The 19288-nt window shown below is 48.9% G+C and overlaps 1 protein-coding gene across 1 annotated transcript; it reads right to left on the minus strand.

Annotated features, from left to right (window-relative positions):
* Positions 1-7981: 7981 nt before the first annotated feature.
* faxca (failed axon connections homolog, metaxin like GST domain containing a) lies at positions 7982-17491 on the minus strand. The gene is made up of 6 exons (XM_018743630.2): positions 17011-17491; positions 14896-15031; positions 12927-13123; positions 10119-10336; positions 9474-9590; positions 7982-9280 (listed from the first exon to the last, which is right to left on the minus strand). Exons 1-6 carry the CDS (start codon positions 17271-17273, stop codon positions 8991-8993), a joined length of 1221 nt encoding a protein of 406 aa, XP_018599146.1. The 5' UTR covers positions 17274-17491; the 3' UTR covers positions 7982-8990.
* Positions 17492-19288: the final 1797 nt, after the last annotated feature.

Consider the following 19288-nt stretch of genomic DNA (forward strand, 5'->3'; position numbering starts at 1 on the left):
TATCCGACCCTCTCCGCATTTCCAGCGACAGGCTGCGAACACGAGATTAGCGTGGAACAATTAACACTGGATCTCAGAAGTTCGGCAAACAGATGGCAACAGTTGATGCGAGAAATTCAAGGGTGGCCGCAGCGTATGTCTGTCTCTCGCCGATCCGGACGATGATCGTCAGGAGCAGCGTAGTCCAGGCGGGGCCGCTGGAGGCCGGCGCTCGGGGCGAGAGCCATTCGGCGCAGTTCGGACCCGTCCGGCCTTCTCGGAGACCACCTTTGCTTGGAAGTGACGTACGAGTGACAGCCGCTCACGTGTGCGTGCGTGTGCATGTGTGCGTTGTTTATGCCTGCGCACCTACACATTGCGCCACGAGGTATCAGTTGACGGTTAATATTGCAGTGTCACAGACCACAGCCCCTCATACACACATTTAATTACACAACCTGCGTGTCAGCGGTTTTGGGGCTAATCAGACGCGTAACAGTAGAAGAGGTGCGGGCTGGGAGTCGACGGCAGCGCGTCTAACCGCACCTTCGCCCAGCTATGCGACGCTCTGCGCTCGCCTTCTGCTCCTCGCCGAGCTGTCGGTCAGGCTGCTGATGCACGTTTACATCTGTTCCTTCAGCTCGTGCCGTTTGCCAGACGGAAACTCGCCGTTTCAAGGCAGACGGGGTATGTGTGTAATAAAAAGCAGGCATGCCGGAGCACGACATGTTACGCGTATTAAGAAAACATGTGCGTTGTGGTGGATGATCGGTTGCTTTTGGTCACCTCTCCTGTAGATCGAGCTCCGGTTGTCAACGCTAAGGCCGTCCCGTCTTCATTCATCGATTCTTCATCGGCGAGAAGCCTGTCCTCCACAGTCACCTCGGAACCACCCTTTCTGTCCGATTCTAAACAACCGAGTCGTTCCGTGATTCAGTCCAGCTCAAAAACGACATCTCGACCTCAGCGATGGCCAAATAGGGCGACTTATTTGCACATTAACTATTGGTGCGACTACGTGTCCTAGAGGCCTTCAGAGGAGAACGTATTTCAGCCTGTAAAAGACCTTAAATAGTTTTAATATTGTATTCTGGTCAGTTTAAACATGTGTGATTAAATATTAATTGAAATACAAGATTCTGTCAGTGAAACAAATGACTCACTTTCTACACTATAAATTGCTGCTCAGGGAATACGGTGATTTCATAGTACACCGAGCAGTGTAACTGAGTACATCATTGGAGGTGGCTTAGTGTACGCTGCATAGCTTTCTAAACCGCTCTGGAGAAAGGTGCCAGCTAAGTGAATAAATAATGATAATATAGTAAAATCTCGTATATGAAGCAGTCTGTAATTATCGAGGGTTCAAAGACTGGTCTAACTTTTGTGTCACCATGGGTGTCAGTTGTCTCAACAGTGGAAATCGCAGTACATTCCTGTACTGGGTTATCACTTCTTGGGACGTTCTTACTTGGTAAGGATGAATCCTACCATGACGTGTTAAAGTCATTCTCAAGTACACCAGCACGTCTCGCCCGATGGACATGGACATTGGAACACCACTGAATGCACGGGTGGCGTTTAAGGATGGATTGAGGTAGCCTGTTCGGTCTTTATCCTCACCTTTATCAGTAGGTCATGTTCCCTCTGCAGCCCAACCGTCAGCCGCTGGAGATGTTTCAAACAAGAGGTGAGCATGTGAAGACCCGTTCGGTCAGGGGCCACGAGTCTGGCTCGACTCCAGTACCGCCCTGGCAGGGGTCACTGCCTCCGCAGGTGAGGAAGCGACACCTTGGATGGAATGCTGATGACACTTTGGCCTCACGTTCAGTTCTGAGGCGTGACCTTCTTGTGTCAGGCGCACCTATGAGTGACATTATTTGCGCAGCACATGGAAACATCTGGTGTTATGGCAACACAAGGAAGATCATCTGCTCGTATATTTCTTTTCCAGACACGCCCACGCACACACACACCTACACCGAAGGTGGTGAGATGGTGACTTACCAGCTCACCTCAAACACACGTCCTTGGATTGTGGGAGAAAACCCACATGAATAAGGGGAGAAGTCTGCAGAAGCTGAGCCAGATTTGATCCAAAGTTCAAATGCACAACCAGGTGCTGTGAGGCACCAGCACTACCCGCTGCTCCACCGTGGCCCCTTCAAATGAACATATATATGGAAATATACAGATACATACAATACGTGCAGGTTGCCCGGGTTATCAGACGTGTCTTGTGCAGCATGTACTGGGGTGAATCCTTCAGACGCCCTTGAGTGTATCAGTTAGCCAACACCTGAAGAACTTTGCCTGGTCTGTCTGCTTCACATTTCCATGTTCCTGCTACACAGCTGCTTCCTATTACCTCTGTTCTCTGCTGAAGAGTGCTACTGGGCAGGTCTGCATCGTGTTTGTGCTAATGAATATTAATGAGCAGACTGCTTCGCAGCACATTTTGATTTGAAATGACAGGCAGTCTTGATTGGCTCACTTCGCCCACACTGACAGGGATCAGAATCAAAAACAACCAAGTAACTTTATATCTCTATATAAATATGCATGTATCCCTGCTTCACCGCAGAGCTCTGGGTTCCACGGTGCGGAGTGCCAGGTCCTTGACGCGGTGATGTCTTTAGCTCTGCCTAAGATAACTGAGCATCGTGCAACCCTGGAAAATAAGTCGTAAGGCACACCAAGACCCCACAGTGCCGGGATGTCTTCAAAACTAGTGTTAGTACTCTTCAAAAGCACGATAAGTTTCACTGGGCTGGTCTAAGCACACAGTAATTAAGGGTAATTAAGAGTAATTAAGAGTTTAATGAGCCCTGGAACTGATAGCCTGTGTGTGGTCCTGCTGGGACTCGGCACTATGTGTCCTTAGGGCATCTGGTTTGGCCAAGGCCTGGTATTTGGTATGTGGTGTGTGTGTGCGTTTGTCTCTCCACCAAGAGCAAGGTTGACCCCTCACAAAAACAGGTCCACCATGCGACTGTTTAGTTGGCACTCAGCCTCTGGAACATTCCTTTGTCTCCCTTCAATAAGAGAGATGGGTTAAGTCATCATCCTTACTTTAATTCACATTCATTTCCACTGGAGGACAGTAGGGTTCACAACCGATAGCTGCATTCTTGGATGTGGGTTCGTATCCCTAACTGATAATCCATCCCCTCTTTTCCTGTACAAGTGTACAGACTCTATGGAAATACTTGTTTGGATTGAGGAGTGTTTTCTTGTTTATGTCTTTTAAATTACTGGATACATTAATACATAATTACTGTAACTGTAATACACAGCATTGTAAATGTACTTTGTATTAAAACTGGCCGGAAAAGGAATGTCAGAAATCACAAAATTGTGCTGTGCAACACTGCTCTCTGTTGGTCAGCAGTCTACCGTTTAAATATTCTATATGATTACTTATTTTCGCAAACCGCTTTTGTGGAAAATGAGACTTTGTGGTCCAGGGGGTAACCACATATCAGGCAGAGATGGCTCAAGTTGAGTGAAACCTTACTGTGTTGTTTAAAATAAGGGTAAATATTTTCTTAAACCACTGCAATGCAGTCTCATTACATTCATTTAGCAGACACTTTTCTCCAAAGCAACTTCCAATGAACTTTCTGCAGTGTTATCAGCTCACGCACCTTATTTACCACAGTGACTCACACTGTTAGATACACTACTTACAATGAGTCACTCATCCATACATCAGTGGAACACACTCTCTCTCTCTCTGTCACTCACACACTATGGGGAAACCTGAACAGCATGTCTTTGGACTGTGGGAGGAAACCAGAGTACCCCAAAGAAACCCACGCAGACACAGGAGAACATGCCAACTCCACACAGACTGAGCAGGGATCGAACCCACGTTCTCTCGCACCACCCAGGTGCTGTGAGACAACAGTGCTACTCGCTGTGCCATCGTACCACCCGTTCTAATTTTATAGATCCCCATTATACGAAGGTAGAGTGCAGGCTGATGCCAGGTCAGAAACACTAGTTAAAGGAATACAGATTTTCTTGGACCTTCTCCCAAGAATGGGCCCTCACGTCATAACTGACTATACTCACGAAAAGATGTAGGTATCCATGGGCCATGTAGCAGTCAAGAGTCTGTCCAGCAGGATCCATGTCCACTATAGGCTGTTGCAACACTTAACAGAGATGCCAAACCAAAATTGCAGTGACTTAAACATGATGTCAGCTGATTAGCAAATGTTTCCTGATAGTCAGCTCACTCTTTTTTTTTTTTAATTAAATTAGAGGGTCCACAAAACTGATGTTTATATGATTCTGGGGATTTTCATTATTCTTCTTGGGCCGTGCGGAAAGTGATCAGTAAATGGGATAATAGTAATAGACGGCTGCTCTTTAAGTATCGCCGGTGGACAAACACTCCCCGGCCCATGCCGTCTTTCACGGAGATGGTTGCCAGCCTTGTCGACAATTTTCCTCCGCGGTGCAAAGAGGTTACTGCTGTATTGTACGGCGCGGAATGACCCACAGAATCTCCCTTTCATCCGGAGGGGCGTCCTTCAATGCGACGCTTTCCGGCCCCCTCCCGAATCCAGCACGCAGTAGCCGTCAAAAGTTTGAGCACGCTTGCTGGAAAGCAGCTTTTCATCTGAAAGCGTTCACTTAACCGCTTTGAGCAGGAGACCAGTTGATGTGTCTTCCTAACGCTTCTGGAGCAGTTCCCAGAGATGTAGGACACCTGTGGGTCGCTTTGCTTTCGCTCCTCTGTCCGCTTCGTCCCGTACAAATATCGCCCCGGTGCACTCGCACTTTTGATTGAAGTCGCACGTGTCGGAGGGAGAAAAACAAGGGACAACAGAGGCTGATTAACATCGGATTCTGGAGGGAACAGCAGACAGGAGGGGAGATGGATGAAGGCAGACAGATGTAGCTGTGTGCTCAGCGCCCTGGCTGCGAGCGTACCATTGTTACTTGCCAGAGCAGACTCCGCGTTATGCGGCATGTGACCATCCCGTAATGAGCTTATACCCCAATGTCCCTGGCCCTGCTGGCTCCTTCCCATATCTCCTATCACTAAAGGCAACCGATTGTGACATGAAATATTTATCCTCGGTGTGACTGTGTCTTTCTGTCTGCTCCAGGCAGGGCAAAACAGGCCGGATCACGACACAGGAATTCACCGCAGCTATATTGGGTTTCGTGCCGCTTTGCCAGCATCCCATTGCCGTCCAAAAGGAAAGAAGAGAATCGCACCGAAAAGTGTTTAAGCCGTCAAGTCTTGTTGGGATCGCTAATTATTGTTGGACAGCGCAACAGTAGGGCTATTAAGGAATTAGAGAGCAGAGATAACATCCCGTAGAAATGCAGCAGAAGCGTGCCGACAGGACAGCGATACTGGGGAGAGGAGCAGGAGAACAGAGCCCCGTTCATACCAACGGGCAGGATGGAGGCATACGGACACAAACGCATATTGACTCGCTCTCGTACGCAGATACTCGCAGTCACACGCATTCATTCAACACAAAAGCGCATTCATAGAGACGGAGCGCTCTCGTCCCGAGTCCCTTCGGTTTAGCGACCGCCTCATACGTGGCCCTCTTTACCGTGATTGACAGACCCTCGCCGCACTGCACATTAAGATGTACATAAGGTGTACCTTTCGCTGATTTTGCGTCAGCCGTTGGTTTTCTCGCGCTGTTCAAAGGGGGGGCGCGGCGTCACTTTTCGTCTGGAAGGCTCACCTTTTATCAAGAGTATTTAATACCGTCTTCTTGTGCAAGAACGTCTCCTGTTGTCGATCACTTGCGAACACACACTGCATTATTTATTTTTTTAGCCGATGCCTTTGTTCATGGCAGTTTATCCATAGGAATATCACACGCACGGCCAAAAAGATTGTGAGGGCTGCTACTAATATTGTAACGACCCGCGTTACTGTGTTTAGGCGGGAAGATTTGCTTAATGTAAATAGTTGCATTGTGGGTAACTTGTAAATAACGTGTGCAACCATTGGGGGCATTTCTGGGGGAAATGATAGGGTGGCTGTGTTTGGGAGTGGGTGGGGCCTGGGGGCACTAAGCGAGCTGGGAAGGTTGGCTGGAAGTGCGGATCCTGGAAGAAGTGGGGTCCTCGGACAGAGAGCACCATTTCCCTGTGTGCCGGTGCTCAAATAAACCCCCTCGAGATGAACTCTGCCTGTGTGTCCTCCTTTGCCCCATCCAAACCCATGGCGCTGCATGCCATAATATGCTATGTTCCGATGGACCTTTCTTAAATGTGTTTAGAATAATACCTCTTTACCCAACATTGAAAAACAGCTAAATAAAATAATTAAAAAAAAAAAAAAAAAAAAGTAGTGCATATGTTCTCTTAACAGCCCTTATCTCGGTAACAGCGTCTGGACTGCATTCAGTTAAAAGTACATTAAAGTTGCACTACAACTTTGTGTTATTGTCAATGATGAAAGTGATTCTGAAATACTGCTGTGATTGTTATAAAATTGTGAGTTTTCACAGGATCTACCTGTAAATACCGTTCATACTGTTGAAAAGTGAAATATCGATGGATGGATAAATAGCGGCAGCTATAACTTCAAACATTCGCGATGACACAAAATGGTAAAGGACCGAAAACACCGGATTCTGGGTAAAATTGTCACAGCTAGATTTAATTAAATAATTCTTATGAGTACTCAGTTTCATAAAGTTACTGATCTCTGGTTATGATACATTCATAGGAAGTCATTAGTACATCATCTTTTACACGGTTTGTACATCTGTGTCCATCACACAGTATAATTCGGAGACCACAAGTGAGAGTCACTGTATACAACATTAATTCAATATGGCTTAAAAAAACAGGAGCACTGATATGTACAGAGAAATGACCCAGCTGAACTCCACTCTGACCTCTGACCCTTGATGGCTGCAGTTTGCTTTTTCAGCAAGAGGAGCCACTCCCGTGTTTTCAGTAATGGAGCAGGGCATAGAGGGAAGCATGTGATAGGAGGCGTGTCTTGATAACAGGCACTGTGTTTGAGAAAGGGCAAAAGCCAAACATCAGCTAAAACCTTCACCTCAGCGCTTTATTTCACATGAGCTACTGCTCCAGCATCGCCCCCCCCCCCCCCCCCCCCCCCCCCCCCCAACCACTGTACCCCTAACAGTAGGCCTGCCCCAAGCCCCTATAACCCATCATCAATTGACACGCCTCCTACGGCATGCAGCATCCGCAGATGCCATAGTAGTACCGAGGGTCTACTCATTCCAAATCTCTACTATGAGGTATTATTACCCAGGACCCCTCAGTCTGCCATGTGGTTCCAACCTTAAAGCGTTGTGGCGTTGTGGTTGCAGGTAGTCAATTATCCAAGAAAATAATCAGGATGGCAACAGCCACTTTATACAGCGCACACAGGAGTCTCTCGATGTCACCTACACATCGCCAGTTTAATGGCCAGGTGCCGTTGGGCTACCCGCACGGGAGGTGGCGGCGGAGACAGACGCGTCCATTTCGCACAGTAATTACCTTTTTTCCTCTCGGCTCTGCATTTCACACCTGCGCCTCACTTAGTCTCTCGCCGCCTTCAAATAAAGCCCAGCTGACACGAGAAATGTGATTTCATGTAGCTGAAAGCAGAGTCAGGCGCGCGGAGCCCCGATGAAAGGGCACGGGTCAGCCCTGGGGAGCGAGCCCGGGAGCTGCCCTTGAGCGTGCCGTCGGAAACACACCTGCGAGCTTGCTGCTTTTGTGCGCGCGTGCGTCTGCGCGTTTGCAGGCGCGGCACACCACCGCTCCAGCGAAAATCCCCCGACAGCGGACCGCGCGAGTACGAGGTGGTTAAACGCTCCCGCCCGTCCTGGAGAGATACAGTGACCCAGCAACACCTAACAGCAAGCACCCCAAACGCAAATATAAATATAAGTTCATTTGTGCAAAAATATTTAATCAGTTACGTTTTTTCCTCTCCCAGAGATCAAACAACAAATAAAAATAAGATTTAAAAAAAAAAAAAAAAAGCTACTGGCTCAGACTGTAAATAAAGACCAGGCATAAAAGCATAAGGCTGTCAGTGTGACAGATGCACGGGTGTCTAATCCAAGACAAGAACATGCACTAAACATGCAGAGTGATACCGCTCACGCGCTAACGCGTAGGAGGAGATCGAGAACCGAGGGAGGCCGAGGGAGCCGCTGCAGGGACGTGACCTCAAGACTGGACTCGACAGAACGGCGACATCGACGCGCTCCTCGGAACACCGAACGGATGACCTTCACGTGCGTTTCACATGCCAGGCTGTGCATAAGAAGAGCGTGAGGGTGTGGCCGCTCCGCGCGCGCACTGTGCTCCCCCGAATCTTCCCGCATTAGCTCACACCCACGCTGTCGATACCGAGATCCGAGATCCCTAGCAAAGCGGTCGGAGGTAAACAAACGGGGAGAACGCCTTCAGCGAGCACATTCATGACAAACGTGAAGTCCAGCCAGCATGCAGCAAAAATCATGAAACGAAAGGAAGTACGTGACACCAACGCGTGTTCTAGGGGTGTGAGCGCTTTCTGCTCCGTTTCACCTTTGCGCGATCGGGCTCCCGAACGCACGTCATGCAGAAGATCCTCTGCGATGGAGCGACTGCAGTCTCTTATTGATCGGTGCACAGTCACACAGTGGACTAAGACAGTCCCACCTACACGCTTCATACTATATCTATTGATATATTTGCCATATTTCGAGTCTGGTTCTATCTAAGGGGTATATGTACACGTCCTGTTCAGTTCCGCGCTATTGAGATGTTCCTAACTGCCAGGACACATGCAGCACCCGGGACGCGCCGTGTGGTTGCAGCTCGACCGAGAGGAGAGTTCGCGCTCGGGGCCGTAGCCTCGTCACAGGGATGAGGTCACTCGTGGGGGGAGCAAAACGATGTAATGTCATTTTCGGGAAGGAGACGCCATACGGAGGTCGTTCGCTCCTATCGGGGTCTCCTCTGAGAACTTCCACGCTTTGCGGGGACCTACGGTCGGCCGGCGGTTAGCGCTTGGGCTGATCTTGGTCGGAGGCCTCCGAGTCCAGCTCAGAGTCGAAGAGCGAACAACCGGTGGCGTCCGTGTCGGGCGTGCGCGAGCACGAAAGGCTGTTCCCGGTCACCTCCTCCTCAAAGGTCTCAGTCCGCGAGTACAAGCTGAAGTCCAGCAGTCTGGAGGGTGAGCCGCTGGACTCGCTGGAGCCGTCGTAATAGAAGTCATCGACGTCCACGTACCATTCGGGCCAGAACTTCCTGCGAATCCGCTCACAGTACATGGCTAGGTTGATAAGCTCCCCTGCGGACAAGAGATGGCGTCTTATAACATTTGTACGAGATACGCGTTACAACGAGCGTGTTCCATTATGTATCAAGCCAAACAAAAGCAGCCTTGTGCAATTCCTTATTACGAGCGTTCTTTCCATCGAGCTGTCAAACAGCGCCACCGAGTGTAGGACTTGAGTAACACAGCAACCGAAAGTGACAGAAACCTTTAATTAGCTTTTCGGGTCGAGTGCCAGGCAACGTCCACATGGCTTGGGCAAGATGACCAAAGACTGTGGCATCCAGTGTTGACAGCTTTGGTCCCATTATGTACTTCTTATCGCCTGCAAAACATGTAAAAACAGCTGGTAAGGTAGCGTTTAGAGCTGTTGCCTTTGGACCCAAAGGTGGCAGGTTCAAATCCCACCTCCAGCTGTAGTAGCCTCGAGTACTTACCCTAAAATTGCTCCAATAAAATTACCCTGCTCTGTAAATGGCTAAATAATTGTAGGTAGACTAACACTAAGTCACTTTGAAAAAAAAAAATGAATACATTTAATAACTCGATTTTCCCGGATCTCTGCACCACTTAACCTTCAAGACATTTCCAGAAGTGTGAGCAATCTATGATCAGTCTAGGTAGGTCTACCTACTGCTAGACCCACTCATTAGTGTGGTCACCACCCTGAGCTCTGCTTCCCAAAACACAGACCCATGAGGTCTGTCTGAGCACCCCCTCCAGACAAATCCAGTGGTGCGGTCAATCGGAGCCACACGCTCGTCTGTTTAGTAACACGCAGTAGCACGGTCTCTCTGAGTCTTGTCCAAAGACACACCCAGCACAGGTTTCAATCAGAGCCCCACCCCGATACCTAGCAACGTAGCCAGTGTGCGCATGTCCTTCTCCATGAGGGCGTACACCTCCTCCTTTGAGAATCGGCCAATGCCGTGGCCATACATCTCCCGCCTGACGATGCCGCCGGTCAGGTGACTCAGGATCCACTTGAGCAGGTCGCTCAGGGGCCCGCTCACTGCCAACATCTTCTGAGTCTCCTCCAGGTTGTCCACCCACTGGCAGTATGCGATGGTCCTGTCACACACACACACACACAGTTTAGTATTCATGCATTCTATACAGGCCCCACCTGAGTCCTACACCTCAGGGATCCCCTAATTCTGTTCTGGGACCTGCAGAGTGCAACAGTAAACAGATAATTCCTCTGTGTAATGGCCAAATTGGAATACAAAAACTGAGAACAAAAAGAGCAATGAGCAGAGGGGGAAATGCGTCGCACTGAAATGAAACGTTTAATTAAAGACACTATCTCCCATGAATGGGGACATAATTACGCATTCTGCTTCTATCGTCTTCCATGGAAGCGACAGACATGACTAAACCTTTAAAGGTCTCACGCAAACTCCTTCCTGACATTGTAACTTAGGGACGTCGAGATCTCCAGCCCGCATCGCGCCGCTCGTGCGGCAATTCCCGGGATCCACTTACCCCGACGCTCTCATTTAACTCGCGGCCCCGTTTACTCTCTCTCGCTCCCGCTCCCTCGCCGTGGCGGCTCAAGTATACGTCGACGCCACGCGCAGACGCTCATCGCAATCAAATTAAAGTGCTCTTGCTCAAGCTGCTCTTGGGATCCTTTTAGACAAACCATTTTCATTCCTGATCTGCTGTTTGATATGCTGGTACAGTTTATTGAATATGCTGTCACTTATTAGATTTCCCCCCATCCCATATATTACCGTTTCTCGTTCGTTATTCTTCTGTCGAGCTGAAGACCCGTTTTTCGGTACGTATACTTTTATTGAATTCTGACGAATCTTATTCCGAGTCATTGATTTCTTTAAAAAAAACTGCTGTGTGTCCATAGGTACTTTGCAGTCTTCCCCTGCTTACAGAAGGAATACAGTCCTGAAAAACCCTTTATAAGGTGAATTCTGCAGACATGGACAAAATAATGGAAAAACCACAAAAAAAAAAAAAAAGTTAAACCTGAAGTAACTCAATCACAAATCGCAACAGCCACAGCCGCAAAGGTGGTTATATTGGGCTGACTGTCAATTAGCAGCGTGTGTCTAGTATAAACAGGTCTGAGAATAAGGACTTTGATATGCGGGTTTTCAAAGCGACATGAGGCACCTTCCAAATAAGCCAATAAGTCGGCGACATCTGGTCAGGTCTACCTCTGGAGAAAGCCGAAGGGTGCCTTCATCTTGCGATATCTGTTGCCAACTGTAGGGGATCAACGATGGCGCGGGCAGCCTTCTCGTGGAGGTCATTCGATATTTAACTTTGTTTCCCCTCATCAATTACTCCAGCCATCTGCATGTCCTCTCATCTCTTTAACTACTATAAACAGAACACCCAACAAAGTGTGGATTTCCTCTAGGTGCTCCAGTTTCCTCCCACACCCTAAAGACACATGTTTTAAGTGAACTGGTGGCTCTAAACTGTCCCACGTGCAAAAGGTCCAAAAAGAAAAGCACAAGCATTCTTGGTTCTGGCTCGTATGTGGTGGAACGACCTCCCCCTCTCACTCAGAACTGCTGAATCTGTCTACATTAAAGGAGGGTCTTAAAACTCACCTCTTCTGGATTCACTTCTCTCATGAACTCTAAAATACATGTAATGTGTACATGTTCACGCTCTACAACTTTGAGATCATAACCGTCTAATAACGTATGAACTTCCACATGGCCACTTGTGCAACGTAATTGTTTAATTCAAAAAAAATGTCTAAAAATTAGGAATGTGATTAGCAATTGTCCATTATTCGGTTAAACCTTTTATGCAGCCACTCATATGATGTACATCGGTTCATGTGGTGGAAAGTAACAAATTAACTGTGTTTTAGAATCACGCGTCTGCATCTAAGTCTCTCTGTTGATGTAACAAACCCATTGCATTTCCAGCGAGATGTACGTCGCTTTGGAGGAAAACGTCTGCTAAATGAATAAGTGTAAATCGCCTATTATATGTGAATGTGAGTGAGTGAGTGCTTTATATTGCTCTCCTTCTGACACAAGCATATACAGCCAAAAACAGTATCTAACCCTGTCGCTAAATAAACCTTACAGGATATGGTACGATGAGCTTGCACTTACACAAATATTTATAAAACAAACCGTAAAAACACCAGGAACAGATTAACAAAATCCCCCCCCGTGAATAAATGTCCCGTGTGTCTCTCTGTTTGTGTGGGTTTCTGCACACAGTCAAAAAATGTGTTTTGGGTTAACCAGTCACTCTAAATGGCTCAGAATATTGGTGTGTGTGTGTGTGTGTGTGTGTGTTTTACATTACCCTCCTGTGTAAATGACTGTAGGGACTCTTCTCTCATGTACCTAGAACTGTAAGCCACTTGGACAAAGGTGTCGGGTAAATTAGCTAATAATCACTGCACGGGGCTTTTGAAAAAGCGTCGGCTCAATGGATAAAAATAAGCACCTCGAGCTCCTCAGCCACCAGGAGCGGCACAAAATCCAAACTCGGTCCCAGTAAATCCGAAGACAAGCCTCATAAGTTGTAGCTGAGGCACTGAACGAAACTCATCGCGAAGCTGAATTCTCGTAACTCAAATGGGCCTGTGGTGGGGTATGACTCTATATGACTAATCGTGCAGGAGCTGTGACTCATCGGTGCCGGCTCTGAAAGAGACGAGGCTCACCAGTAGAAGTGCTCCTCCACCATCTTGGTGATGGCCCGGGACACGGCTCTCTCCTGGGGACTAAGGCTCTTGTTGAGGTTCACGCCGAGCTTCTCCTCCAGGAAGTCGATGATGAATTCGGTGCCTGACACCTGCTCGTGGTTGTACTCAATCCAGGGCATCTGGCCTTGCGGAGACAGTTTCCCATCAAAGTAGTTCTGCGGAGAGAAGAGCAGTCTTACAAATGCAGGCACCTCAGATCGAAAGCATCTCTGTCGATCCAAGCACTTTCCAGTTCATTTATTTATTTTTAACGTTCATATTTTTCCATTATCCATTTGCTACAACTTCTGTTTGCTGCGGACAGAAAGCGACCTGCAGTTACGCAGCCGGCCAATAGATGGCAGTAAATCGCACCCAATCAGAAAGGAAATACGGGATTGAGAATATTAACATGACCATATCCCGTGCTCAACAGCATGGTGAGGAATGTTGCACCTTAATGGGAGTAAATGATCAACAATCAGATTCAAACAGGATTTTGTGAAAACGGTGTATTTTTATTTACGCTTTAATTTCAGCGTAGCTTTAAATTAATGAAACCGTAAGAACTTTTACAGAACATGTTTATTATAATTAGACCTGAAGTTTTCACCAAACCTAACCTATAAATAAATCAAGGGATGTCTTTATTATTAAGCGTTTATTGATTGTGAAGTAGAAGGGGTGCGGTGGCGCAGTGGGTTGGACCGCAGTCCTGCTCTCCGGTGGGTCTGGGGTTCAAGTCCCGCTTGGGGTGCCTTGCGGCGGACTGGCGTCCCGTCCTGGGTGTGTCCCCTTCCCCCTCCGGCCTTACGCCCTGTGTTGCCGGGTAGGCTCCGGTTCCCCGTGACCCCGTAAGGGACAAGCGGTTCTGAAAATGTGTGTGTGTGTGTGTGAGATTGTGAAGTAGAGGTGAAAGTGACTTTGGAGTTATGAACAAAATGAATTACGAACACAGTTCTAGCTCTAATTGTGTTCATAAATGGAGGAGCCGGTGTACCATTTTCAAACCTTTCACAACGGTGAATAATTTTTCTGTTGTTCAACTATCTAGCTTGACAGAGCATAAACATTAGAAAGACACCCATCGCCTATAGTGCCCTTCACACAAGAGCGATGTTACTACCCAACATACACCATCTATATTGCTGAGCCTTAGAAACACAGAAGGTGCACAATCCCCACAAGAGCTACTAGACATCTCATACATAGGATCTCCTCACACGCAACAGATACCCCCCCCAGCTCAACATTCAACAGCCGTATACACTCTGCAGGGGAACATACAACACACGGAGGCGCAGACTCATACATCCATCCTTCATAGACAGCATGTACATCGCACCTGATCCACAGCACAAACACAACATCTATACCACAGTACACACAGCACGTGTGCCACTCTACAGCACTTACACTGCTAGATACCCTACTTACACTGGGTCACTCATCCATACATCAGTGGAACACACACTCTCTGTCACTCACACACTATGGATGAACAGCATGTCTTTGGACTGTGGGAAGAAACCAGAGCACCCAGAGGAAACCCACGCAGACAAGGGGAGAACATGCAAACTCCGCACAGGCTGAGCGGGGATCAAACCCACATCCTCTCGCACCACCCAGGCACTGTGAGACGGCAGCACTACTTGCTGTGCCACCGTGCCACCCACGCACAGAGCACCCTCCTTAAACAACAGATACACAGCCTCTCTTACACAGCACGCGCACCGCTCCGAACACACCAGACGTATTCCACACCTTCCAAAAAAACACCTAGATCACACTCCGCACAGAACAAACACGCCATCCTCCAAGTGCGATGCCAGTAAGTCTCGCAAACAGACAGCTCTTACAGCAGCCTACACACACACTGAGCACACAGACTACCCTACATGTGGGGAAACAGACACCACCGCTGAGGAAGGAAGTCCAGGGAGGCCACCTGGTAAGGCAGGTCCACCATGCGCAGGTATGTCTCCATCTTGAGGCAGAAAGGTGACAGGCTAGGAGCTCCACTCTTGGGCCTTGAGAACTGGTGCAAGATGATGGCATCTTTGGAGTCCAACTCCTGCTCCTTCCTGTAGATGACGGGTAAGAGGTTAGCAAGCACGATCTCGGGTGAGCGAACGTGCATCGAGCGTGCGTGGTCGAAGGCGTCTAGCCTCTGCCGTCTTCTCTGCTTCGTGTGCAAAAAACAGCAACCTGTCTTCCGGAACCCAAGTGAAACGTTCAGAACATCCAGTAAAGATGGAGTCATGCAGGAATTTTTAAAAGGTATCATTTATGAACCTTTGTTTGGCTGAAGTCTCCGTGCAAAGTACCTGCCTCACAATGATCGACCCATTTATAGCACAGGGTATCCTAACGGCGTCTCCTTAGGGTTAGTACTGCGATCAAGGATACGAACCAACGACCTTAAGGTTACAGGGATATATCGCAGACCAGGACGGAGGCACGGAATCCGAGCGGAGCGGCACAGGATAAATACCTTGATGAAGGGCACTACGGCAGGGGTGCGATTTGGACAAACAAACCTCAGATTGAAAGACTACAGCCCCTACCTCCTCGACCACTACGCCACCTGTTGTCCGTAAGGGAAAAACTGGAAACGCAGTGATGTAATGCACTGCACTGGAGTGGCTGAAGTGACGAAACTCTGCATGTATGATTCTGACTGCCGGCATCATCTTCTCATCAACCTGTTAGAGCACCCTAGTGAGGTCCCCATCAGTGCCAAGTGTCCCTTGCTAGGCCCGCACCGCAATCCTCCCAGGCGCAGGACACCTCTTTCTTTGAGCTCATCAGTGATCGGTGGACTCCAGGACAGAGTTACATCCACATATAGGAACCTGGGTTTTGGAGACCAGTCCCTGACTAGACCCGGCGCCCACACGTCAGTCCTCCAGCAGTTTGGCGTAACTCCTCAATCCGGGAGAGAGCTGGGTTTACGCTTTCCGCCGCCCGCGACAAGACGCATGGTACAAGAGCAATTAAAGGACGTGGCCCACCACGGGACTCGGCGCTCATTTTTCCAAAACTCGGAAGAAAACGAGTGGCCGAGGGAGACGGACACACCGACCGCACCGAGACAATGCCATAAACACGATCAATAAAGCACGCTGGCCACTATATAACGGCACGGCAACAGACAACAAAACCGCACAAGTGTCCACTGGCACAGTACTGTACTCTGGTACCGTCCAGCATGGAGCAGTGCTGCTGAAGCCCCTACCTTTGAAACTCGAGCAATATGAGCGGACAAAGCCCTGACAATCATGACATTATTACTATTATTAGTATTATTATAAGGAATGTCTGCCCTGAATAACCCGATCACTCACTGTACCCGACCGCAAACCAACGACAAGACAAAACCCTTACAGCACACATATCCTGGCACCGGCCCCTCTAAGTGCCCACAGACGAGTGTAACCTTGACGGTGTGCAGGAGAGGAGTGTATGTCACACAATCAATGCAGGGCTGCGACCCGCTGCAGCCACACATGCGAGAGCGCGAGGAGAAGTTGCACGGACACGAGGAAGCGGTCAGTGGGGGGCCTCTCTTAATGGGACGAAGCCGATCCGATGACCATCTGGGGGGGGGGGGGCACAGAAACCGCAGTGCTGCGCGCGCGTGTGTGTGTTTTTGTTTGTGTGTGTACGCGTGCGCGCGACAACGGAGCCACGGGTCGGAGCCCCCCCGTGTGTCCTTGAAAAACGTATGCGTGGTAATCGCCGGTGCGCGCGCGTGCGTGCCTGATGCACGGTGCCTTTTTATCACGATGCACCTTCTTTCCCCAGCAGGCATTGTGTTGTTTTGGTCTCGCGGAACGATGCTGGGCGGGGTGCGCGGAATCACACACTGACACCCCCTCCCCCGGATCGCTGTGATGTAACTCGCCTCGCGGGGGGCCCTGTGCTGCGCGAATGATGCGCCACACAGGACTCCTGCTCCTCCCCGCCCCAGCTCTCCTTTATCATGTGTTTATGCCGATATATATACGTTATATTTCATACTTAAGTGAGTATAACATGATGCCCGGCCTCAGCCGTGTACCTGATCGCCAGCAGCTCGTGCAGGAGGTAGGCGGCCGCGGCCAGCAGCGCCCCGCCGGTCAGGTAGAGCGTCTTCTTCCACCACGAATCGGACCCGAGTCCCGACATGATCCCGCCGTGCTCGTGCAGGGGGAAGGCCACGATGCACCCGTACAGGGAGTGCCGCTCATCGGAGCCGCCCAAGCCCAGCGAGGACCAGCTCTGGTTCCGGCCCAGATCGACCACACACGAGCGGGAGGAGGCGAGACCCACGCCCCAGTGCATCGTCTTCCGCCGCGCGCTGCCACGCGCCGGCCTCTCGCGACCTCATGAAAATGGTGGGAGCGGAGCCACAGGGGTGCGGAGATGAGGGGGGAGAGGGGGTGAGAGCGGGGTCAAGGCAAGGGCAACATATCGCCCGAGAGGGTGGTCCCCGAGTCGGGGTCCCGCAGCATCCACCGCAGCCGAGCGCCGCGCGCGCGCTACTACCGCCGCCACCGCCACCGAAGCGCCTCCCTCCAGCGCTCGACGTCACCGGGGCCGTGCACGCGCCGAGAAAAACAGGGAGCGTCCGCGTGCCGGGGATGCACGAGCCCGTTGCAACTGACCCGCAGCCTTACTTATTTCCTGTGTGGAGTTCATGTCTTGTGCAGTACCGCTTGATTTTAAATATACAGATGTACTGAGTACATACCGAGGAGTGTGTGTGTGTGTAAGGCTACAATAAGCTCAACCGTTTCCAAACCATTGCTCTTATTTTAGTTAATTATGACGCTGCAGCACAGCTGAGCAGCTGGTAGTACGAAATAAAAAAAAAAAAAACACGTGAGGAAATTCCGAAAAGTGCAGCCAGCAAATTTTATTGACACTCTCTCTGCAAATACTAAGTATTGCCTAAAGATTTTTAAAATTGTTATTATTTTTAAGCTCTAGCTGAACAGCGCCCATGAAGCGTACCACTGAAAGCCCGTTGTAATCGTCACACATTTTGATGGGAATTTATTCTTTTATATTACATTTTCAGCGCTACTGAAGGCCATTCGTGCAGCGTTGAGACGCGAACACCAGGTGGCGCTGTGTAGCGCAGAGGTGCGTTTCCGCTCCTGCGGTATATTATCGTTTGCTCGTCTGCATAAACCCTCCCGACATGCCTTTCGACACGGACGTGTGGATGTGCGCTACGCGCGGCGCGGTGCGCTTTCTAAAACCGGCAAATCATCTGTTGCGCACAACTGACGTTGTAATTCATTTGTATTTATGTGATGATTCACGACTGTGTCCAAAGCAACGTACAATGGCAGATACACCTCACTAAGCTACTTACAAGTATCTAAACATCCACAGAAGAGGAATGCAACACACACACATACATACATCACTCAGTCAGGCTAATTAACCCAAGGTGTTAATGTTCATGCACCATAACTTTATGATCATACCCACCTAAGCTTTTACAGGGCCGCTATTGTACGTAAATGTTTGTATTTCTCAAAAGAAAAAAATGTAGGAAGGTGATCAGGATTCGTCTGTTCTGAGTTTTATGCAGCTACTCGTGTGAGGAACATTGCATATAGAGAAAGAAACTAAGAATCACACATCTGCAACTATGTCTCTCTCTAATGTAATGCACACATCTCAGATACAATTTATGTCGCATTGGAGAAAAGCATCTGCTAAATGAATAAATGTAAATGTAACTGAAACCCACAAGAACATGGGGGTGACCGTGCGAGCTCCATCGAGGGAACAGGAATGAAACCTCCATCCAGCTGCTCAGCCCAGGAACTGTGAGGCACCTTCATCATCATCATCTGTGTTGCCCACAAGATAATCACATTCAAAAACATTATTTAAAATTGTGCCTTTAAGGCAAGCTGGCACAGTTTGCTGGGGACACTCACAGCCACCAGTCCATGCGCCACTTGGGCAGCTGCCTTGGCGCTAGTTACTTGAATGAAACGCTAAGCTGATACCATAATGCTGGCCAGGTCTGGAGGACAAATGATGTCAAACAATTATTTGCTGCTAATAAATAAAATTTTTAATTTGCCAACTAGTATGTAATTGCCATAACCTTACTGATGGTTGCAAAGTTTACGGGCTACGCTCGACTTTTATTCAGTGCTCAGACCGCTGATGATTATACATGTAAAGCACATATGTAAACTGTCATACAGCCACCGATGAACTATCACACCTTTCATACACCTCCCTCTCAAAATTACACCTGACTTACTTCATATTTTAATCAGTCATTATGCAATTTATTTGTGCAGTTTAGTTCCAAATATACTGATGTC

The sequence above is a fragment of the Scleropages formosus genome, chromosome 1 (assembly GCF_900964775.1).
Source record: "Scleropages formosus chromosome 1, fSclFor1.1, whole genome shotgun sequence".
NCBI lineage: Eukaryota > Metazoa > Chordata > Actinopteri > Osteoglossiformes > Osteoglossidae > Scleropages > Scleropages formosus.

Excerpts from the sequence above, each read along its gene's own strand:
- faxca (XM_018743630.2), bottom strand. The coding sequence starts at position 17,273 with ATGCACTGGGGCGTGGGTCTCGCCTCCTCCCGCTCGTGTGTGGTCGAT. Across the intron at positions 15,032-17,010 it reads CACGAGCTGCTGGCGATCAG|GAAGGAGCAGGAGTTGGACT; the intron begins GTACACGGCTGA and ends CGTCATCTACAG. Across the intron at positions 13,124-14,895 it reads TGGTGGACCTGCCTTACCAG|AACTACTTTGATGGGAAACT; the intron begins GTGGCCTCCCTG and ends TTCTCTCCGCAG.